At 34.5% G+C, this 24,064-nt stretch overlaps 2 protein-coding genes across 3 annotated transcripts; one reads left to right on the top strand and one right to left on the bottom strand.

The window, feature by feature from the left end:
- Positions 1–1,475: 1,475 nt before the first annotated feature.
- Positions 1,476–4,946, top strand: LOC104099585 (protein cornichon homolog 4-like). Of its 2 annotated transcripts, XR_011410721.1 has the most exons (5): positions 1,476–1,633; positions 2,085–2,266; positions 2,372–2,494; positions 2,598–2,676; positions 4,513–4,946. XR_011410721.1 is itself a non-coding variant. In XM_070183104.1 (4 exons), exons 1-4 carry the CDS (start codon positions 1,559–1,561, stop codon positions 2,623–2,625), a joined length of 408 nt encoding a protein of 135 aa, XP_070039205.1. In that variant the 5' UTR covers positions 1,476–1,558; the 3' UTR covers positions 2,626–2,700. The 2 variants fall into 2 exon arrangements, 1 of the variants encoding a protein (XP_070039205.1); XM_070183104.1 differs by lacking the exon at positions 4,513–4,946 and having other exon boundaries at positions 2,598–2,700.
- Positions 4,947–5,351: 405 nt separating this feature from the next.
- On the bottom strand, positions 5,352–9,769 carry LOC104099583 (AT-hook motif nuclear-localized protein 1-like). The gene is made up of 6 exons (XM_009606628.4): positions 9,414–9,769; positions 8,453–8,830; positions 7,642–7,709; positions 6,920–7,051; positions 5,957–6,121; positions 5,352–5,869 (listed from the first exon to the last, which is right to left on the bottom strand). The coding sequence occupies exons 2-6, from the start codon at positions 8,796–8,798 to the stop codon at positions 5,582–5,584; spliced, it is 999 nt and encodes a 332-aa protein (XP_009604923.1). The 5' UTR covers positions 8,799–8,830; positions 9,414–9,769; the 3' UTR covers positions 5,352–5,581.
- Between the last annotated feature and the right edge of the window lie 14,295 nt (positions 9,770–24,064).

The raw sequence follows: 24,064 nt of genomic DNA, 5'->3' as shown, positions 1-24,064 counted from the left end.
AGGTATAATACGATTTTTAAGTTGGTTAAACACTTTTTTGGTTAAAATTGCTAAATTTTCTGAAATGAAATTTGTTAGTTTATATAGATAAATTTTAAATATTTTAAAAAATATTTCCCCAACTTTAAAAAAAAAAATGACTTCATTTTGAAGTCGTGATGGAAACAAAAAAAGGGAGCATTGCGCAAATGGTGTTTATTAGTGCACTTGTACAATTGACTACCGCGATCTATAACTGAACCCGCCACTGCTTCTTAGCACGACAAATAAGATCATCTATTGAAAACAGATTGACTCATGAATTGAGCCTCCTTAGCTTATTTTGGAAAGCTTAATAGAAGGATGAAATAATGTCAATATTCAGATTTCAGACCAACATATTAGCTTTTGAAATTCTGATGAACAACACCCTTTACCGCTTCAACAGATGTTAGGCCTTCAGTTGTTGAGGCTGCATTTTACCAAAAGAACAAGCTGCAAATCGTCATAGACGCATATAATCTGTGTCAAATGGTTGGTAACTGCTAGTGATTTCTTGGTTGCATGTCCAATTATTTCCCTTCAACCAAAATAGCAGGCATCATCGCAAGATTGGTGGACAGATATAAGTATTTGGGTCAATGTTTGAGAGTATATAATAACCATTAGAGGACACAAATCAATCACAAGGTTAATTTCATCACGAACCGTCTGTAATTAAGTTTTACTGGCTTTGACATGCAAAACTGACACATCCAAACATGAACTTAAGGGATTGTACGAAAGCAAATAGATACTGGACAGCCACTGAATGAGAATAACTTCAAAACTTGCGTGTAGTATAATGTCTTTTTGTGTTGCTGATGCAAAACAAATTTTCACCAAAAATATCACACAAAAATATATCAATAGATATTGCTTTTCCTTGAGCAAGAGAACTCAACCAGAGGACACAACTTCGATCCACCATTACATGTACTCAGTTTTTAACATGTTAAATTTCTGTTCAGCTCGCAAGTAAACTTGTCAAGATTGAAGTTGATACACATGCTACCACATAGAAGGAGATAGAAGATCTTTTGCTATTTTATTATCGTATGTGTCAACGCATTAATCATAAAAATTCTCTATTCTGGCAAAGTCACTAAGAAGATTTTTTTTTATGAAACTAACATTTTAGTAGTTCCTCCACTTTCTGTCATGGTGAGCAAACATTTTAGGAACTATTTTTGTTAAATAAATTTCTGTACGTAGTAGTAATTTAGTACGAACTCTGCAGAACTGCCAAGGAGCAATGGTCCCTCTACATCATAACTATGTAATTTTGATATATAATAGAAACAAATGATGGAAAATAATTCCAATACTTATAAATAAATATAAATTTTTAACTTTAACAATTTTAGGTCAATATTATTAAATCAAAAAAAAAAACTATTAGAAACAAATGATGGAAAATAATTAACATGTATAACTAATCGCAAGCTATTAACATATGAAAAGAAAAAAAAATATAAAGCGGAGAAAGAGGTGGGAAAAGTGAAGAAAGCAGAAGAGAAGGAGAAGGTGGAGAAAGGCCATGATAGGCGATCTACTCTCATGGCTTCTTGCCTTCTTCCTTGTCGTTGCCGTTCTCGCCGCAGTCCTCTACCAGGTTTATTCAAATTTTATCTCTTATCTTTTTCTATGTCAATTAATATTCCCTATCTGATACGCCTTTGTAAATCTTTTGGCTGTTTAAGTCATTGAAACTGGAAAAAGATGATAACTTTTCCCTTTGAAGCGTTAAGAGAGGTTAACCTAAGAAGCTTAACAAAGCATGTCAATTTGATGAGCTTTTTCGTTCTTTTCATGGATGATGATGGTGTAAGCTAGATTTGTTAGCTATACTGTTTCTATCATCTTGTATCAGTCGACCTAGAAATCCATAAGTGACAAATATGTCTATTGTTAAATCTACTAGTCAGAGTTCACTGGCACAATGTTGTTAACCTTGAACATTAGCTGCTTGCTTTTTTTCTACTCAATGCTCTTCTTTCTATTGTTCTTTTCTGTTTATCTTTTTTAGGGTCAATAAATATTACATTTGGATTTATTTACTGCAGGTCATGTGCTTGGCGGATCTTGAAAATGATTATGTGAACCCTTATGATTCAGCATCCGAGATTAACGAACTTGTGGTTCCAGAATTTGTTCTGCAAGGAGCACTATGCTTCGTACATCTTGCGATGGGGCATTGGTTTATGTGTCTGATCTGTCTCCCATACTTATATTATGATGTTAAGGTGTAAGTCTTTTAAATGAATTATGTAGCACTGCTAACCCCTTCCTGCTGCTTCTTGGCATTGGCATCCCAAAATGGTCTGACAAGTGATGTTAACTTTTTGATTAGCTATACTGATCGTCGCCACTTGCTAGATGTAACTGAGATTTTCAATCAGCTACCATGGGAAAAGAAGATTCGGTTGTATAAACTTGGATACCTTGGGATACTCCTTGTCTTTTCTATAATCAGGTATAGTGCTGTTCCTTTTTCTTGTTCCTTGTTTTAGTACAAGCTGTTCCGTTTTTGTTGGAACTTCTAAACCTAATTTACTTATGCTGTATGTTGATTTTAGTATGGTCTGGAGCATTGTGTCTGAATGAAGAATGAGGAATTGATGCTCTCACCAAGGTTCCCTGGTTCCTCTCTCTGTGGTATGGCTCTGTAAATTTGCATAAGGGAAAAGATAGAGGACATTAACTTTCTCTTCATATAACCAGTATTGGCTCTCACAAGAGCTATTGCTCTTCAAGTTCTCTTAATTTCTTTTAAAATTTTTGTTTGTAGATGTAAATATTTCCCCATATCTTCAACAAGCAGTATTTTGGTTTCTACATGAGATCATTTTTAATTTAACCTTTTACTGTGTGAAAGATGGAGTATAGTCATCTCTTCAAACTAGACGCACTTCCACTTTTTCAAACTCTCATTTACTCTACCGAATACCAAAAGCAATGTTTGCTCCACCTGCCCCTTCAACTACCTTTTTTTTTTCTTGGTGTAAAGTTTCCAACTATTGTTAACCATGCTATAATCCACAGTATAGATGTTATTAGATCATATAATGACGTTTTATGTGAAAATCTAGGTGCTATTGCAGATGCCTATTTTCTTGAACTCATGATGGGTGAGCTTTAAGTTATGGTCTAGAATATTGTATTTGTATTCTTCAAGTATGAAATTTTCATGTATATTGTTGTGCAGCAAGTGGTGGAACACTTTTCCAAATAAATTACTCACTTGCTGGACACTTTTCCGAATAAATTACTTCTTTACATGCGAAACCAAGTATACCTAAATCTCTCTGTTTCAAATGACTGATTCAAGTAACTAACTTTTACTTGATCCTTGAACTACCTGTTCAAATTGCGCACAGTTTCTGTGAGAATAGCTTCGGAGTTAAAGTTCCTTGGACAGTTTGGTTTTTATTTGGTCATGTTTGATCACATGCTATGGGATGGTGTAGGACCAAAAATGGTTTCCTTATTGGTTTAAATTATTGATTCTCAGGAAAGCTAGTTAGCCTATGCCATTATGCCTTTGACTTGTGGTAAATCTGGCATTTGCTGTAAGCTGATATGGTTTACGGTTCTGTTATAAACTACTAGTTCCTAATACTCCAAAAAGAGAAAAAGGGTTATCCTTCGTCCACATATATACTACCAGGTGCAACAAAGATCAAGTAACTGTAAAAATTCTAATGAGAAACATACGATGCTACTTCTCTAGTGGGGATAAAGAAAGAGAAAAGAGGAAAACACACAAACTAGAAAAAATACAATCTGGAAAGATGTATTTGGACCTTGCCAATCAGTTGCAGATCAGGGATGAATTTGCATTTTGAGCAAAGCAAGAACATGAAGGCTTTGCTGTGCATGCTCATTTTTGCCATGTTTACTCCACCAGTTACACTTTATCCCGGGGGGGATTTACCCAACCAAACATCTTTTATAGGCAAAACAAATTTGTTATTTTATCTCAGATGTCTCAACACTCCAGTCATAACATTCAATGACTTATTGGTAGCAGTGGCGGACGCACGTGGTGGCAAGCGCGTGGTGGCAAGCGGGTTCAATTGAACCCGCTTCATCAAAAAATAATACTGTGTATATGTATAAATTAGGATTAAAGCTGCGTAAATTTTGTATAAATATTTTATTTGAACCCACTTGACAACTACTATTTTACGACTAAAGTTATGTACTTCTAAGATTGAACCCGCTTGCACAAAATTCTGGGTTCGCCACTGATTGGTAGGTCACTTAGAACCCACCAGAAGAAATATGGGAGAAAAGCAGATCTGTTTAGGATTTATTATTTAAGCCTTGAACTGCTAACTTGGTGAAGATGTATTACATTTTTCAATTTCTCGGAGCTACAGTTGTAAAGGACCTTTTGCCAATTCTGGGAACTATAATTATAAATGACCTAAGCATCTGTGGCATAAACTTGTGGAATTATTTTCTAAATATTTTCTTCCCCTTTCTCAGGTTTGATGAATTGATGAAAGTGAGATACTCTGGGCAGTATATGTTGGAGCTGGCTTCTGTTGGTTTTCTCAGTAATGATGCCATTTTTGCTGAGAATGATGCTGATTGATGGGCTGGAGAATTATTCCAATTTAAGGAAAGGATTGGTTGTCCTCAACTTGGGAAAACATATTGACGTTGATTATTAAGATATTATTAATCACTATCATTGATGCTGTTTATCTTTATTTTTTAAAATAATGAAGTGCTTATCTTATTACTTAAGATATCTTATAATCTTTTAGTTAGAGATAGGATTATTAGTTCAAAATAGTCATTTCAATTACTTCCTCGTAGAAAAGACTAGTCTTTTCAGTTAATTAGAAATAGAGTTCAGGTTGTCAGTTGTAAGTAAGTTCTATCATGGACATGAATAATATTTGGTAAATTGATAATCTTCTGATCCCTTTTTGTCCATCCTTTCTCCCTTCTTCCTTTTTTTCCCCTATTCCTTTTCATTCTTCTCTTCTCTCGCCAAGACTTAGACAAATAGAAAAAGATTACCTAATTTTTGTCGTGCCTCTGCTGATACTGTCCTCAAATGTTAAACAACCTCAAGCTCAAGTGATATAAGCTTTGATAGAACTTGGACTAGATATCATTTTGGCTTGGTACTTTAAATGAACTCCACTGTGAAATCAAGTTTCAACTTGAGCTTATGATATATACTTGTAAAACATTTTTAATAGTTTATTATACAAGTATCCATTATAGTAGTAATATTATAGGCTTACAGCCCTTGTAACAACAGAATTCGAGATGCAAGATTTCACTGAAACTACCCAAAAAGAGTGTCAATGTGGATGAAATTACGAATCTTAAACTTTTAATCCAAACGTGTTATATTAAAGCATTAAAGTTCCCTAGAACTAATAATCTGCAACTACACAACAATAATACATGCTCTTGAGCTGAAAGAAGAGATTCTAGATTCTATCCTAACACAAGTTATAGCCGATCAGACAAGTATACTATTCTGGTACAGCATGTGAAGCTTCAGAATCTGGGAATGAATTCTTGTCCAGTTAGACTACTCTCCCTGCAATGATATGTTAATATCTGTTGCAGACTTTCTCGAGTCTTGAACAGTTGGCATAGCGGTCCAGTGATTCGTTTGCATGGTGGAGGAAGAAATAATATTTTGATTTCCAGCTCCGGGAATGTTTACAGTGAGTGCATTGGAACTTCTAGGGTCCATATTAGAGCTATGGGGCGCAGCAGGAGAGACCGTTGCATAAGGTATTGCTTTGGGTTCTGCTTTCTGTTTCTTTGGCTTGGCTTCTTGGTAGTTGCTTGGTAGAAAACTGCCCACCACAACCTGATTATATTGAAAGAGCAAAATTTGAGCATAAGATTGACCACCCTCAATTATTAGAATTCTTGCAATAGTACATAAATAGGTTACCTGGACAGGACTAGCAGCTATTAACAGTCCTGCAAGTGTACCTCCGACAACACGACCATCGGGACTTGCCAAAGAAATGCTCATTCCTCCGGTTCTGCTAGTACGAGAACCCCCAAACTCTGTTGGAGTAAAGGATCCAGACAAAGAAAGGATTTCGAATCGACCCTACAAAACAATATTACAGAAGGGATTGATTACTCGTCAAATGTCACTGAGGGCACCAAGCAGGAATGCAGCTTTCTTAATGCAATAACTATGCCTCAATTCCAAACTAGTTGGGGCCAGATAAATGATTTCTCAATATCCATTCAGCTCCATTTGTGCACGTTTCATTCACTAACCAGTAATTTGTCTTTTAGGACAATTTAGAGACTATGAATGTTCTCACAAAATTTAACTTCCTTTTCTTATCATTTGTTTGTCTATCTAGTAGTCCTTTTTCTTTTCGATCAAATGATGGCCTCTTCTTTCAATTCAAACATATTTCCAAGCGAACTTGAAGAAACTGAAATAATTAACTTGGAGTAAATTACTGAAATAAAGCATATAATATCACATAAACTAAATTTTTTTGGAGTGAACTATTAAAGTAAAGCATAATACATATCTACATAAGCTAAGATATTCTGGTAATGGCGCCTCATCATATCTAAAGAGACACAAAAGACATTTGTAGTAAAAGAAAAGAAAAACTTGGACCCTGCATTGTCAAACATGCATCCATCTCTAGCACGATAAGTTCTACTGAAATTGCTATACATCTACGATCAAACTGTGAGGCAACTTCAGCACTACAATGCTTGCGAGTAAACTATATAATGAGCAACCCTCAGTTCATATCTTTAAGTTCAATCATTGACAAGGTTCAAAGAAAGGGTGATCCATTGATAAAGAAAAATAATAACCACCATGATGTGATGCAAAACAAAGAGCTATTGACTGTTGAGCACTCAAATGACCAACCTCATAAGTCAAAGTCCCCCCTGAAGTATTTGGTTGCCGTAGAGTAACATTTGATATCAAACCAACAGCAGAAATAATGCAAATAGCTCGAGGTCCTTGCTGAGAAAATGAGATTATCTTCATTGTAACATCCTAAACAGCCAATAAAACAGTAAATATTTTCTGATTTGGAGAAGTAGCAGAGAAAATAAACAAAAAAGAAGAAGAGGGTTGGGTAGTATTGACAAGTCCTGGTTAAAAATTCTAATTACAAAAGAAAACTCTAGTTGCATGGAAAAGGATAATGCATAAAGCATAATCTATACTCTCACAGAAGTGCAGAAACGGGCCAAATAAAATTAGAAAAGATGGTTGCTCCAATTGTAGAAGTTCTTGAAGAACATCTGACCGACTATAACCATGTAAGAAATCACTTACAGAGAAATGAAAAAGCATTCCCTTAAATCACCCATCCCTGTCCAGAAGCCGGGCTTCTTCACTTTTTAGAAATAATATCACTCACTCTTTATTCTTCAGCAAAGGAAGTTGAGGTTTACCTTTGCAAGTTATGACTAACGAGAGAATTGAGACATCACTCAACCAGTACCCCACCCAAGAAAAATGAAATATATATCACCAATTACATATACATGAAAGAGTAGGAAAGGCAGCAATAATCACAAAGGAAAGACAAACAAAGCTTTTCTATCTGTTAATGCAATTCCTTGTATACCAAAGCATACCTCACCAGCTTCAACTGTGATCATGTGTGGTAAAAAGTTGCCACCAGTGGAACATGAAATCCATTCACCTACAAGATGAGATCTACTTAATCAGTTACAAGATTTGCATTGCTAATTTTAGCACCACTAAGGGGAAATTAATCAATATGGAAAAGGAAATAATTAGCGTCCAAATTTTTTTTTGGATTCAACAAGGCTATATAAGTTCTCCCAATATCCACTCTCTACATGCAACCAAAGTAAAAATACAAGAAAATCACCTTTTTGATATTTTCTTACTCAACGAAAGAGTAACGTAAAGCTGGTCAAGTAAATTGAGAAACAGGGATTAGTATCTAATTTTTCTTTGCACAAAACTAAGCATCTAGAGAATCACTTTCCCAATTCAGAAGGAATCCATTCACATATCTACCACAGATCAGTTTGTCCCAACAGGCCCTACAAATCAATCTCTAATAATTTGTAAAAACAAATTTCAAATCTTCATTTGGCAAAAATGACGAAAAATAGAAAAGAAGATAGAAACTACAGTGATATCAGCTATGCATCATGAAATCAAGCATACATGGTCCCCTCAGAACTACAATAATTAGTACTAAATTACCAAATGGACAAATTCAAGTCCCAGGTTTCCACAAGTTTCCAGTGTCAATGTATTAACTTTATTAATGTAAAAAATAAATATAAAAATCCAGTAATACCCCATATCCTAATTATTTCAACATGTTCATATCTACTGAAGATCCCAAGATTCCAGGTCCTACAAAACATACCCACACACAAAATAGAGTTCAATAAACATCTCCATTACCTAAATTTTCTGCTCCCACTTTATTGCGAGGCTTTTTCTCCGACGCAGGCCGAGCAACACTGACTTTCTCCGACAAGAAGCTGCCGGAGGTTGGTGGGGCCGACGCCGAAATGGGCATAGGTGAAAGTGTCCGAGTGACTGCCCCATCTGGCCCATACTTCCTAGGACGGCCCCTCTTCTTCTTCTCTGAGCTAAGTGGAATGCCAGTAGCTACCGGAGGTGTCACAGCCGGCGATGTTCCCGCCGGCACCAGAGCATTTTCCGTTCTTGGTGCCATTTGATAGTTTGATGGAGCTTCTGGAGCTATCACTGTAACTCCTGAATTCATGGCTTCTCTTGACTCCATTTTCTTTAGCAGATATTATTAATGCTTTGCAACTGTAAGAAAACACAGTAAAAGAAGTGATCTTTCTTATATTTACTTCTGTAGAAACTCAGTTTAGAATCAGAACAAGTACATTTAATAATCAGCACAAGATTACATTTTTTTGTACTACTCAACCAACATTATTGCACATTTTAATAAACAGATAAAAAAGACCCTCAAAGAACTAACTAAAGAAAAAAAGAGAGAAACTTTTTGTTTCTTTAAAATTCTTCGCAGACAAACACAAGATGGCAATTCAACATTTTTACTTCACTATGTTGAAAAACCAGAAAAGAAAAGGAATGTACAGAGAGAAAAAAAGAAACAACATTTTCTGACCCTTTAATTTTCTATTGACAAAAATTAAGACTTGAACCAGAAATAACCAAAGTACAGACCAGAAAGAATGTTCTTGCTGTTTTAAAGTCTAAAGATCAGAAAAAGTAAACCAAATGTTTAAACAAAAATCCAAAAGATTTTTTAAATCAAAGCTTGAACTTGCAAAAATACTACCAAGAAAATTTTAAAGAAACTGGTCTCAGAAGACAGATTTAAGAGAAAAAAAATTAGGAATGAGAGTGAAGTTTGACTTACACTGATGTAATATATCTAAAGCTCCTTAAAACTACCTTCACAGATCAAAATTTTATGAAGATGTAAAAGAGAAAAAAAAAGGAAGAAATGGTTAAAACCAAAAGAAATAAAACTAATTTTTTTAATCTTTTAGTGGTTTTTAGGAGGAAAACAATTAACAATGGCTGTTTCCCGGCAAGAAAACCAGTTTTCAGGTGGGGCAAAATCAGTTTCTTTAGACCATAATAAAAAAGTGGAAAGCAAATTTCTGAATGCAATGCAAGTTCACTAGAAAAAAACAAGACAAGTTCTTTTTTTCCTTTTTAGTGATAAACTATTAATTGCACCAAAACCAAAAAATGAAATATGATTAAGATGAATTTCAAGTCCGAGTAAAGAAGTTAAAAACTTCCACATATAATTATTGAGAAGGGTATGTTCGTAAATTAAGTGATCTATATAGGTTATATGGGGAAAAAGATAAAGTTTCTTTTTGAAAATTGGATTAAATTTTGTACAAATTAAAGCTGAAAAAGTGAAGTAGGGGACCAAAAGGTTGTCAGAGCGGTCAACCTTTTTCTTGCCGCTGACCTACCTTTTGTCCTTTTTTCCAACGAAGTGTATATGTGAGAGGTTAAAACTTATGCCCCTGAAGTCTTCGTTTAATTACTAATCCATGCCACTGATATTATCTGGTTATCTCCAATTTGGTAATCGTCTAGAAAATATTTTTGTTTGTTGGGTGGAGAATATTAAAAATTAAAAATAATAAAACAAAATGAAGATTGTTTTGATAATATTTTTGAGAGATAACGATGGATTATAAGGTAACATTTCGACCAAACAACAAGACTTATTATAAGGTACAACGATTAGTCCGATCAAGTAATATGAAATTAATTATTATGATTTTGTAAGAAAAATAAATTGATAGTTTTCGGGGTTCTTCGTATTGGACTTGTCTAATGTGATTTATTTTTCAAAAAAAAAAAATCTTTAGTGGAAAATGGTTTCTTTTGCAAGAAATTCCAATAATCAAACATCAAAAAATAATTTTTTATGAAAATATTTTCTTGAAAATACTATGCAACTTGGCCCGAATAATAATAATAATAATAATAATTAATTTACATTTTTGTTCTTTTCATTAATCTTGCGGAACTGAATTTCTCACACGTGGGAGACATGCAACCGAATCTATCAAATGATCCTCTTAAATATGGTAATTCAAACAATCTACTGTCTGGATTGCAAGTAGTTTTTCTTGGACTTCAGAAAGATCTTCAAAATCTTTTTCTGCAAAGAATATTACTTATCTCTTTAGCTTTCCTACATCTCTAACCTAATATTTATGTATATCTTGTTATATTAAAAGGAGGATAGTGAAGCATGAGATTAAACCAAATAGTATATTGAAAAAATATCACTTGACACTTTTAAGGCATAATTTAAATAAATTTGGATAAATCTAATAATGATTAAGGCAAATTAAATTTGATTAAATTAAATTTATGGTAAAAATCAACTAAGATTGACTTATAATTTTTAAAGTAAATATATTCTAAAAGCTATCCAAAAATAAGAATTCCTATTTTAGTAGTTATTCACTAATTACATGATCATTTTTCTTCCATTTAATAATATTTATATTTTTTAAAATGTTACATAGGGAAATAAAATGATAGTGAGAATATTATTACAACAATTAGATATAATGTATTCAAACAAATCTCTCTCTCTCTCTCTCTCTCTCTCTCTCTCTCTCTCTCTCTATTTATATATATATATATATATATATATATATATATATATCTTTATATTAAAAGGAGGCTAGTATGTATTGTGGTTAAAGACAAGTGTCAAGCTAAAATGAAGTCACTTGGCAATGTTAGGACAACATTAATAATTAAAAATTATAAATGAAAACTAATTAATGGAAGTAGTTGAATGAAATAGATCTTATGCATAATCTAAATATATCACAATCTAATTATTTACTAACCACATGATCCCTTTTCTTCTATTTCATGTGTTTGTTTTTGAAATATTATGTAGAAAAAAAATATAATGGAACCATTGTTGTAAAAATTTGAGATAAGATTTTTTTTTTATAAAAAAATATGATAAAAAAATCACACTTTGTAATATGAGCAATAGTCAAAGTTACTATTGAAATAATTCTTATATTTATTTCTACTGTATTAGAATGAGTATGGTAAAAATGTATATTAAATTTAGACAAGCTAATGAAAATCACATGACACTATAATAATTTTAAGTATTGAATAATATAATAGTAAAACTAAGAAACAAATAGAGAAAAAAATTAAAAATTTCATCATGCAAAAGAAAAAGGATAAAACTTATTTAAATTTGAGATGAGAAAGTTTTGCATAAGCAGGGTAAGAAATGGCATGCATGTGGATAAGGCCACATAACTAAAATCTAATACATAAATAAAAAAATTAAAAATATTGAATAATAAAAATAAATTAGAAGTCATGTGAGGATATTTATACTAAGAATTACCTTAGAAAATAAAGTAAAGTAAGTATACAATACTTAAAAATATTATTGAAAAATTTAAACAATTTAAAATTTTCAAGCATAGTTTAAAAATAAAATATATATTTAATTTATTATAAAAATACATATCTATCTATATTATATTAAAAAGTAGTAGTGAATAAGAATAATTAATAAAGTGTAAAGTTAATTAAAAAATCACATGAAAATGTGATAATATTACATGTTAGATAATTTTATATGAAAAGTAAGAAAAACAATTAAAATTCAAAACAAAATCTATATTAAAAATAACATAAAAGACTATTTGAATTTGATATTAGAATTTTTTTAAAATTATGATGAGAATGCTCAAAATATGAATATGACCACAAAATTAAAGTCTTGCTAGATAAAGAAAAATAACAACTTGATACCAAATTAAAAATTTAAATATACTAAATAATAATCTCATGTAGGTAATTTTACTAATGAAAATTAAAAGCTAAATTTTGTATTTTGAAACTAAAAACAATTAATTGCATGCAATACAAAAAATAATTATAAAAAAATTCAATAGATTTAAACCATTATAAAATAACTTATGTACTAATTTTTAGACTAATTCAAAGTTATATTTTAAAATAAAACATGATGTTATTTTGAGTATAAGTCAAAATATTTGTGAAAAAACTAATTAATATTTTTTAATAGGAAAGAGAATATATAGAGAGGAAAATAGAGATAGTGCGATGATACTTATATTTTACATTATTTAAAAAAAAATTTATTAAAGAATACTAAAAAATGTATTGATAGATTTAAATGATGGAAGAGTTCCGAGTAAGAGGATAATAGTGTAAAAATACACTAAAGTTTAAGAATAAATTTTTTTACATTTATTGATGATTATTAATAAGGTAATAAGCAAGACATTAAGTGAATTTATAAGCTAATAAAAGATCGCATGACAGTATAACAATATTAAGTTATAAATAATGCAATAACTATAAGCAAAGAACAAGAGAGAAAAAAATTATATCTAAAAATGTTGAAGGATAAGACTTATTTGAATTTGAGAAGAAAAATAAAGTGGTAATAAGAATTTTGCTAAAATAATATGATGTAATGTGCTCAAACAAGTCAAATCACAACGTTATTTGTTTAGTGTTCTTTAATATTGACGTAAAACAAATACAAGTGCCAAAATCAAGGGGATGAGTTATTACGGTATAGAAAAAGAAAATAGGTTATCCACTATGAGATTTCAAAAATAATTTTATGTCCTGCTTTTTAATTAATCTCTAATAATTATTTACATTTTCTATATAGAAGGTTTAATTTTGAGGTTATCTACACATAATCCAAATAACCCAAATTATAATTTGACATGATTTATGTACGCGCATCGCACGGCTACTTATACTAATATATACATAACAAAGTGAAAAATAACTAAATTGAATGAAAACATGACATTATTGCTATTTTGTTGCCGTTGAAGTTGTTAATAATTCAATACAATTCTGAGTATAAAGCTAGTGTCTTATGTCTAGGATAAACTTGTAAAACACGTAAATCAAATGACATAATTATTTACGTTGTACTAAAAATTATATAGTGAAAATTAAATAAAGGATATTAACAATCAATACTCATTCAATTGACACCCCTACACCGGAAAATTGCATTGTATTGCTAGGTAATTTTTTTTTAATTTATATTTATTATACGTTGAATTTCTTTGGCTTTGCAGTTGTTTAGTTTTTTATATTAGGACGCCCCTTAGTGAAAATTATAGCCCGTTGATCCACGTCCAATCCGCACTCAATAGTGAGTGAAAACGGTCGTTGAAAGAATAGTACCCAACAAGAGTCGGGGTCTATTTCTACATGGAGTTACAATGGGTGTTAGGAGTATACACTTGACGAAAGTGAATGGAATAACTAAATTATGCTTCCAAACAACAAGTTTTGATTTCTAGTTCTACGATTACCCTAGCAATTATAAGCTAAGAAAAGAAACTAGAAGCGAATGAGTGTTTTTTTAATATTTTTCCAAATAAATTAAAAAGCCTAGGGATGTGACTATAACCTAGGTGTTCTCCTAATGGGTTAAATACGTTAATACTTATTTTATTGATTGTGGTGTATTATAGCTCTCAACTCTACGTTATTCACTCAATACCTCTCGGTAAAAGAGTGATTTTGCCCAATTTGACTTTCTCAAGTCCAAATGGGTATCAAACAAAATAGTTGATATGAGCTCAAGTCGGGTTCTCACTATCTCTAATTTGAACCCTTTAATTAAGCTAATCAAACCCTCAATTAGCCCAATTCCTTGTTAGCCAAGTTATCCTAGATTAGGTCCATCTTTCTCAAGTAGAGACCAAGTTGAAATGGCATGAGTATATGTTTGCAACCATTAATTCTAAAATTGAAGCATAAACTAAGCTAAATAATTAACACACAATCATAAACAAGTATTAAATTAAATACCCATAAGATTTATACACTAGCGTTGGGTCATAACCCTAGTAAGAATCTAGCTACTCATAGTGAGAATTGAAGAAAATAAAGAAGAAATGCTAATTAAACTCATAATCTAAGATTATAATAGTAAAATATGATTTTAAGACCTAAAACAGTCACAATTTCTAAAATGGCAAAATATAACGGTTACAACAGCTCAAACTTCGAAACTTGACCTAAAAAGTGAAACTTGTCTATTTATAGTGGCCCAAAATTCGCTGATAAAAATGTCATTCGGGAGGTTCTGCGGCCGCACAATTCTATGTGCAGGCTGCAGATTTCTTCAGCTAGCGGATCTTGAATTCTGCCGCCGTACAATTTTGGATTGTGGCTGCAAAGCATCTTCTGCGGCCGCACAATTCTTGTGCGATCCTCACTTCAACAAGGCTTCAGGTCTTGATCTTTTGCACACTCTCTGAACTTTGAATCATTTGTCAGTGCAAACCTTATTTTACGGCCGCACAATTCATTTGTGGTTCGCACATTGGCCATAATTCTGTTGGGCTCTTTCACTTGTTCTGCGGCCGCATATGGAATTCTGCGGTCCGCACTTTCTTCTGCGGCAGCAGAAATCCTTATGTGGACCGCACTTCTTAAGTTATGCGCCCCTTCTTGCCTTGTGATTCAGAATACTCCTTTTTGCGTTGGATTTTATCATTGTAGGCCAAACTTACAACATTCCTGAAATTTGTACACTTTCATTAGTTTCGGGAACATAAATCAATACTTTCGAACTAAAACAAAAGTAAAAATATGCTAATAAGTAGTCAAAATCTCCACTTATCAACTCCCCCAAACTTAAGTCTTTACTTGTCATCAAGCAAATAAATTAGTTCTCACCTTAGAGTTAAGGGTCATTTCAGCGAGTCAAAGATGAGCCATTCACGTATCAATTGGGACCAACAATTACCCACACTACTCATGCATTATCAACAGGGTGACAAGTCAAATATTCATGCACATATAGCTCTAATGTGTCATTTGAGCTTCAAGAATTGACTTTACTCATCAAGGACTCTTGTTCTATCATGTAGGTCATGGTGGACTTCAAACTCTTCCTCCTCTACTTTCTATTTTCTAAGCTCACTTAATCCAATCTTAGTCAATTCTTCCAACTTAAAGCTTTCAAAATGAGATTTGTTTTTCCTTCAGCGTATTAAGTTATGATCAGTTCCTTCAGCGTATTATCAAAATGATCAATTCCTTTAGCGTATTAAGTTATGCATATGATTTGTGGCGGAACGTGCGAGGCTTGACGACCGCCGTAATTGATTTTATTTGGAGGAATTCAAGTATTATGGCATGTTATTTGTAGATGGATCCCGGAAGAGTTATGGTGGTTTAGACCACTACTTGAGGTTGGTATTTTTTGCGGATATCAGAATTCAGTCACGTGTTGTAATGGTTCTATTGAAATGAGTTAAGTATAAGGTTTCTATATGATGAAGTGTTTACCCTATTAGTGGTTCAGAAGTTATAATAAAATTCTTGTACTCTTGCGCATTGGTGTGATTAAGCGCATCAAGTAGCATGGAATTCGAAAGTTGAGGATTCGAGATTGCAGTTCGGTGTTGACAAGGATGTCATGAGCTCGGATGAGCAGGAAAAAGTATTTAGATGTTTAAAGTAAGATGGTATTATTTCCGGCGTCACCTAAGGTCGATGTCATGTGTAAGGGACTTTGTGTATTGATTTGTGGATTCTTGATTTGCTTTACAACTTTAGTGTGGTCGGTGGTATGGATGTGCAGACTTGTTACCTGGTGCAGAAGGTCGTGGGAGCATATCCCACGGGAAGATGGTATAAGTATGACGTGTAGTCACTTGATTGAGTGAATATTAAAACCAAGTATGAAGATTGTGGTGATATCGCTTATTCAAGAATTTATGCATGGAGGGCGCTCGGTTCATTTGGTTGTGGATTGTGGAAGTTTGTTCCGGTTATGATGGATGTTCTTGTATGTTATGGGAAAAAGGGTTATTATGGATCCTTGAAAGGTTATTAGCCTAGTACGGTGCGATCAGAATTGTCTTGAGGTATGTGGATAGATTTAAATATGAATATGGGCTCTATATCAGGCCGGATGGGTTCATTTCAGCATAGCGCTCCTTATGGAGGAGTATTCGGACGTTGGACGTCATTTTGTCGACAGCTATTTCAGGTAATACTATATTGTGTCGTGTGAGTTGTGAAACGGCTTGTTAATTTCATGTGTGTTGAGGTTCCGCATAGCGATGGTGTTATGTGAGAAGGATGGCTCTCGAGATTCAGATCATATATCACACCTTAATTGTGCTTGGGTTTTGTAGCGTATCGCACTGTCGGTACTCCCAGGGATGGTATTATGCACTTAGCGTGCTTGTGTCCGATATTCAGATATTTTATAATAATGAGCATTTTAGCTCGGTAAGTGTTTCCTTATAGATTCTTTTTGTGCGGATCGGGTGGCACACCTCCACAAGTATGTTATTTGGATCGGGTTGCACGCTGTAACAGTGTGATGTTGAGTACAACCCCTTAAATTCTATTTTGCGTGTTTTGTGTCCCATTTTCCGAGGAAGGTTCATGACACCTTTTCGGTTGTCTAATTAAGTTACGTGGGTTGAGTAGTCCCTTCCAGAGTTCATTTTCCTTATGTATCATGTTCGAGTTGGTAGCTTGTTGGCACATTGTGGCATCACATGAGACTTTTGATCGTGTCTGAGGTGGCTTATTTTCTGAGCATCTTGTACTGGGGTGAGACGAGATTATTAGATCCGGGATCAGTGCGATCGGATTATATGAAGTATAGCAAAAAGAAAATACCATTATTTGGTTATAATGGGCTGATGATTCTAGTCAGGAGGAGAGACTCAATGATTTGTTGACTCGGCAGTCGGTTATGAATTTCTACACGTCTATTATGTCGTTAAGGTATTGCAAGAGTTGGAACCAGACTTATATATGTCATGAGGTGCATGGTGAGCATCATTATTCGGGGGATGTCGACTATTATGATTATAGAATGTTATTATGGTCATGTGAATGTTGCGATGCATGGTATGAATTCGACAAAGGTATGCAGTTGTGTTTTGGTACATCGTGTGGTGATTGATAGGTGTTTGTATGTTAGAAGCAGGCCTGGCAGAGAATTTCGGATGTTGGAACTGGGCTCTAAGGCTTATTTGCCTAAATAAAAGAGAATATCTTCAGATTTGATCGAGCTAATGTGCTCAACTGAGTTGTGGTAGCACGGGTAGGTGCACGAGGTGTTAAACAATGATTTCGGACAACTCTGGCGCAGTTCTTAGCACGTTCGAGGACGAACGTATGTTTAAGTGGGAGAGAATGTAACGACCCGATCGGTCGTTTTGAGATCTAGCGCATCGTTCAGTAGTTTGAGGCCATGACCAACTTCACTTCAGGTATTATGACTTGTACGCGTAGTCATAATTGAGATTCAGGGAGTTCACAGTTGATTTGGAAAGAAAATTCTCATTTCAGAAGCTTTAAGTTGGAAGAATCGACTAAGGTTGGATTTTTGAGTTAACAATCTCGGAATCAGGGTTTGAAGGTCCCAACAGGTTCGTATGATGATTTCGGACTTGGGCGTTTGTCCGGATCGGGTTTTGGATGACCCGGGAGCGTTTCGGTGCATATTGTGGAAGTTGGCATTTTGGAAAAATTTCATAAATTTGGGTTGAAGTGCATTTAAATGTTATCGATGTCCGTTTGGAATTCCGAGTATGAGAATAGCTCCGTATGGTGATCCAGATATTGAGAGTGCATCTGGAAGTGGATTTGGAGGTCTGTAGGTCATTTTGGAGTCATTTGGCGAAAGTTAGAAATTTGAAGGGTTTTGAGAAGCTTGACCGGAAGTGGACTTTTTGATATCGGGGTCGGATTCTGTTTCCGATTTTGAAAGTTGGACTGTAATATCAATTATGACTTGTGTGCAAAATTTGAGGTCAATCGGTCGTGATTTGATAGGTTCCGGCATCGAATGTAGAAGTTTGAAGTTTCAAAATTCATTAAGCTTGAATTGGGGTGCGATTCCTGATTTCGATGTTGTTTGATGTGATTTGAGGCCTCGAGCAGGTCTGTGTTATGTTATGAGATTGGTTTATATGATTTGGACAGGGTCCCGGGGGCCTCGGTTGTGTTTCGGGGTGGTTACGGACCAAATTGGAGATGTTTGGAACTGATGTGTCTGGTTTCCTTCTTCGCGAACGCGAAGAAGAAATTTTGGGGATGCTGGATTTGGCCTTCGCGAACGCGAAGGAGGACTCACGAACGTAGAGAGGTGCCCGAGGAGCCTACACGAACGCGAGGGGCCAGTCGCAGACATGTAGAAGGAAATGGAGGAGTTGGGCCTGAGGTCGCTTGGCCTTCACGAACGCGAACGCGAAGGAGCAGGTCAGTTGGTCATCGCGAACGCGACGAGGAGGTCGCGAACGCGAAGAGTAAATGTTTGGGCAGGAACATTTGGCCTTCGCGAACGTGAGGCATAGGTCGCTAACGCGATGAAGAACGGGGCCTGGACAGATTGTTTTAATTCAGGAATTTTGCCCATTTCACTCATTTCTCTCTTGGTTTGGGCGATTTTGGAGAGGCTTCAAGAGGAGATTTTTGTCATCTATATCAAGGTAAGTGATTCCCACCCATTGCAAGTTAAATACTTGGATTTTGTATGGATTTAGACATGCAAATTTGTAGAAATTTGGGAATTTAAGAGGAAAACCCAGAATTTGGTATTTGTGGATTTTGATCACGCATTTGGGCATATAATTGGAAATGAATTATATATTTGAGTTTGTGGTGTCATGGAAAAAGTTTATCTTCGAAAATTTTCTGAATCCGAGCACGTGGGCCCGTGGGGGTGATTTTATCGATTTTTCAAGCGGAGTTGGAAATTATAATAAATTGATTAAGTATGAGTATTAGAGTATATTTTGATTGGGTTGCAACTTATTTGACTAGTTTTGGAGCGACGGGCATCAGTTTGAGGTGCTAGGGAGGCTTTGGAGGCGGTTATGGAATTTCAGAGTGAGGTAAGTCTCCTTTCTAACCTTGTAAGAAGGAATTTACCCCATAGGTAAAATAAATCAATGTGTGCTCCTATTTGTGGGGGCTACGTACGCACGAGGCGACGAGAGTCCGTGCGTAGCTACTATTATGCTTATGTTCGGGTAGCCTAGGACCCAAAAGCATGCTTTACTTGTAATATTTACAATCTTGTTGTCAATTTAAAATGCTTAAATCATATCGAACCTTGTAAATAAATTTCTAAAAGGCTAGACATCGTTTTCTTGACTTTTAAAAGAGAAATTGCCTTTTTCCTTGGATAATTGCTCCTTGGTGAATTCTTGATTGATTGTTTGAATGTGTTATCTTTTGTGGAACGGCCAAACACCTCGGTAGATTAACTAGATGCATCTATGGTTTGCGCTATTCGACCCTCTGGCAGTGCACAGTTTAAATATTATGTTGGATCGGGCCGTACGACCTCGACATGATTTGCGCATGCTTGTATTGCTTGCCCTGAAATTTATGACAATTGATATGGCCTCACTGGCCAGAGATATAAATTGTTAAAAGATGAAAATAAATTTGGAGATTCCTTAATTATAAAAGAATTGCTTACTTACTTCAAAATAATGAGCTTACAACCGTTCTACAAAATCCATACTTAATCATACCATTGGTATTTTATTTGTAGCCCATAGTAAGTGTCCGAGTCAACCCCTCGTCACTACTTTTTCGGGGTTAAGCGAGATACTTACTGGGTACGCGTTATATTCGTACTCATACTACACTTGATGTACATTTTGTTGTACATGCATATATGCATTTAGTGGCCTTGTGGACGCAGCAGCGTGGTTGACACGGGGACTTAGGTGAGCTGCATCTTATGTACGATCCGCAACCAGCAGAGTTTCCTTCAGAGTATTGTATTTTCTTTCCTGTCCAAATTTATATTCCAGACAGTTATTGTATTTTATTTTAAATTCCTAGAAAATGCTCATGCACTTGTGACACCGGGTTATAAGATGATTATGGGATGTTCAGTATTGAAATTGGAAAATATTGTTATCTATTCTGTAAATTCATCTTTTACTAGTTAAATTGAAATAAATTTACGATTTCAAAAATATTAAAAAATGATAATTTAATTGAATATTTAGTGTTGGCTTGCGTTACAGTGGTGTTCGTCGCCATCACGACCTTTAACGGATTTTGGGTCGTGACAATAGTAGCCTCAAATGATCTATTTCTATCAAATCATAACATTTATAGAAAATCTAAATCCTTTGAATAAAATTTAAATAAATAACATTTTATATGGTAAAGCCTTTAGAAATTTAACATCAATCTTTAAAAGATACCACAAGTGCTATTCCGTTTGTCAATTTCCAAAAGAATACTTTTCATGAAAACTTATCTTTAGCATTCAAATATGTATACTCTTTTCAATACGTAAGTTTTGATAAAAACTTATAACATTTACCTTAAGTGCCACTTTGCCAACAAGATTTAAAATAAAATTTTATAAAACGGCATGACACTATATGCAACATAATATTCTAGTACATGGAGACATCCGTACTTGTTTGTCCCCATAAGCATGAAAGAACATTTGCAAACAACTTAAGTATTAACTCGAAACATGCTTTTAGAGAAAGTCCCTCAAGAAGAGTAAGTTTTAATCAACTTACCTCGCTTTCGCTTTATTAACATTCACAAGCTTTTTGTTACACCATGTGCGTCTCAAGGTAATGTAATGAATATGAGACTTGTTAATCATGATTTAAATGATTTTAAATTTATAATATGGCTATATATGATGTTTGGATAGAAAATATGAAGTTTGGGAAAATCGGATTAAAGTTGCGGAAAAACCGACTAAGGATTTGCCTTGTAACAGAGCTTTTTGAGAAATATATTTCGTGTGATCTATGAGGTATTTTTGGTACATATTATATACCAAATTGAAGGTCTTGGAATTTAGTTTCTAACTCTCTTAGACGTTTATTCATACGACATCCGGATAAAAAGCTATAAGCGTTGGAAGCAGGGCCAATCATAGGGTGCCAAGTAGCACTTTTTTAACTTTTAAATAAATTGAATTTTTACATCCCATCTCGTATATTCTCCATATTTCCAGAGATCTCGCCCAAATAACACCCCTAACCTTACACTTCTTAAGCTCTCTACAAGAGCTTCAAACAAGACTATCATCCCGGGCACGAAATCAAGAAGTGATAACATTAAAACGATCCCTACGACGTAAGTATCGCTATGTCGCCTCTCTTTTTCCTTGTAGTTTGAGTTTTGGAATGTATTTAATAGTTAATAAAATTCCTAATTTCTGTATTTAAGTTTTTAAATATCAAGAAATGTTGATAAATTCATTTCCTAATAGTTAGAACTCACGAGACGGTGATCGGAAGTCGTGAGTTCGAGTTATTTGACTTATAGTGGGTTGTTTCGTGTTGCTTTTGGGCTTTATATTTTTCTAATATTTAATGGCGTTTTGGAGGACAAATGGTATGGATAAACACCACATAATGAAGGAATGGTGGGCTGGTCATTCATCGTTACATTGTTTAAATTGTTTGACACTACTTTGGTTGTCGTTTTATGTATGAAGTGATTAGGGTGTGTGGGCTGTTTTGTGCTATTTTGTAATGGAGATAAGGTTGAAAAATGATGCTTACATGTTGTTATTGTTTTGATCTTGTTGTTGTTGGTATATGGTATTGGAGGAGGGCCTAGTTACAGGGGAGATGCTGCCCAAATTTACGTAAACGAGCTACTAGTTTAAGTTGCGGACTTAGCCTTTACTCAATACTGATTTTAAATCTCCTTATGCTATGGTAGATTGAGTTGAGTTATTTGAAGAATTGCTTGGAAGGTATTAAGTACTCAATGGAGTTAAGGTATGTTAAGGCTATCCCTTCTTTCTTTTTGGCATGATCCAAATGATACAAACGAAACGAGCAAAATACGCAACTTTCATAAATAAATCTATTCATAGAAATACTAGGGGTGTCTATATTCTTGATTCTCCTTGTAAATTATTATTATATCCTCTATTCATAGGGCTCAGAAAAATACGTATTTGATAAAGTTTGTCCGAAAGGCATATTGATTTTATGATATTCGATAAATCTTATTAACGTATTTCTTATGCATTTCATGCATTTATCATGTACATTGACCCATGACCAGAAGACGTTATATACACGTATATTATATGTATATGGGATATGGGAAAATATTACGGCGTTATATACGCACCACCACCTGATCAACTGGTATACGTTGATGATTTTGCCCACAGTGGCTGAGATGATATGACGGGATGCCCTCAGAGGCTTGATGATGTTATGTACGCATATACCTATGCATGGTATGGCATTTATACGCACATGCATGACATTATAAATTTTCATGATTCACAGAGCTATTCAGAATCTCAGGTTGACTTCTTTACTCCATGTTTCTTTCGTGTCTTTTATATATTACTCTCATGCCTTACATACTTGGTACTTTATTTGTACTGACGTCCCTTTTGCCTGGGGACGCTGTGTTTCATGCCCAAAGGTCCCGATAGATAGGTTGAGAGTTCTCCTAGTAGACTATCAACTCAGCAGAAGGTGTTCGTGCACTCTACTTGCTCCGGAGTTGCCTATTTGGTCAGTATGATTTGAATATGTATTGTTTGGTATGGCGGGGCTCTGTCCCGACCTTTATGATATTTATGTACTCTTAGAGGCTTGTAGAGAGATGTCATGTATACGGATAGTGGTATGGCCTTATAGGCCAGTATGTCATTTGTATAAGTCGGTATATCAAGTTGGGTCATCCTATATTGAGTATTTCCTCATGTTTTATTCTACTTATCTCACGATAGCCTCTTCGGCTCAATTACCTATGATAGTATGATACGAAAGATACGTTACGTTGGTACTCGGTTGAGTAAGGTACCGGGTGCCCGTCGTGGCCCATCAGTTTGGGTCGTGATAAAAGTGGTATCAGAGCAGTTCTATCCTAGGGAGTCTATAAGTCGTGTCTAGTATAGTCTTATTTATGGGTTTTTTGTGCACCACACTTATAAGCAGGAGGCTACATGGCATTTAGGATTGTCACTCTTTCTTCTTACTCTAAATAGTGTGGTAGAGCTCAGTTATAAGAAATTCAAATTCCTAAATTCTATTTTATTCGTTATACAACGACATCTACATCTAGAAAGACAGTTGGTAAGAGATTGAATGTGGCTGTGGAAGAGTTGAGTCAGAGGAACTCGATTTTGCGTCATGCTTATGATGAGTAAATGTAAGGCCTTCGGTAGATATGTGTGTACTACGACGTGTGAGCCTCTTAATATAAGGAGCCCTAAGGCATGAATATCTATCTACCCCTATGGTAAAAAAAAAAGCAATGAGAGAATCAGAAGGTAGATACAAGTTTCAACAAGTAAAAGAAGCTAGGTGAAGAAGGGTACGAGGTACACAAATAGTGAATATTATCTATATTTACAATTCAGGCAGAGAAATATGAGCATTCTGAGTTACTTTCAACAATAACAAAGATATATTCACTTGACAACACCCATTTCAGTTATGCCATGTGGGAGCTAACAGATATAATTTA

This window comes from Nicotiana tomentosiformis, chromosome 1 (assembly GCF_000390325.3).
Source record: "Nicotiana tomentosiformis chromosome 1, ASM39032v3, whole genome shotgun sequence".
NCBI classification, from domain to species: Eukaryota; Viridiplantae; Streptophyta; class Magnoliopsida; order Solanales; family Solanaceae; genus Nicotiana; species Nicotiana tomentosiformis.
The sequence above is the reverse complement of the archived record's forward strand: the minus strand, read 5'-3'. Positions and strand labels throughout refer to the sequence as shown.

Excerpts from the sequence above, each read along its gene's own strand:
- LOC104099585 (XM_070183104.1), top strand. The coding sequence starts at position 1,559 with ATGATAGGCGATCTACTCTCATGGCTTCTTGCCTTCTTCCTTGTCGTT. Across the intron at positions 1,634-2,084 it reads TCGCCGCAGTCCTCTACCAG|GTCATGTGCTTGGCGGATCT; the intron begins GTTTATTCAAAT and ends TATTTACTGCAG. Across the intron at positions 2,267-2,371 it reads TTATATTATGATGTTAAGGT|CTATACTGATCGTCGCCACT; the intron begins GTAAGTCTTTTA and ends CTTTTTGATTAG.
- LOC104099583 (XM_009606628.4), bottom strand. The coding sequence starts at position 8,798 with ATGGAGTCAAGAGAAGCCATGAATTCAGGAGTTACAGTGATAGCTCCA. Across the intron at positions 7,052-7,641 it reads TCACAGTTGAAGCTGGTGAG|GATGTTACAATGAAGATAAT; the intron begins GTATGCTTTGGT and ends TTGGCTGTTTAG. Across the intron at positions 6,122-6,919 it reads GGGGGACTTTGACTTATGAG|GGTCGATTCGAAATCCTTTC; the intron begins GTTGGTCATTTG and ends ATTGTTTTGTAG.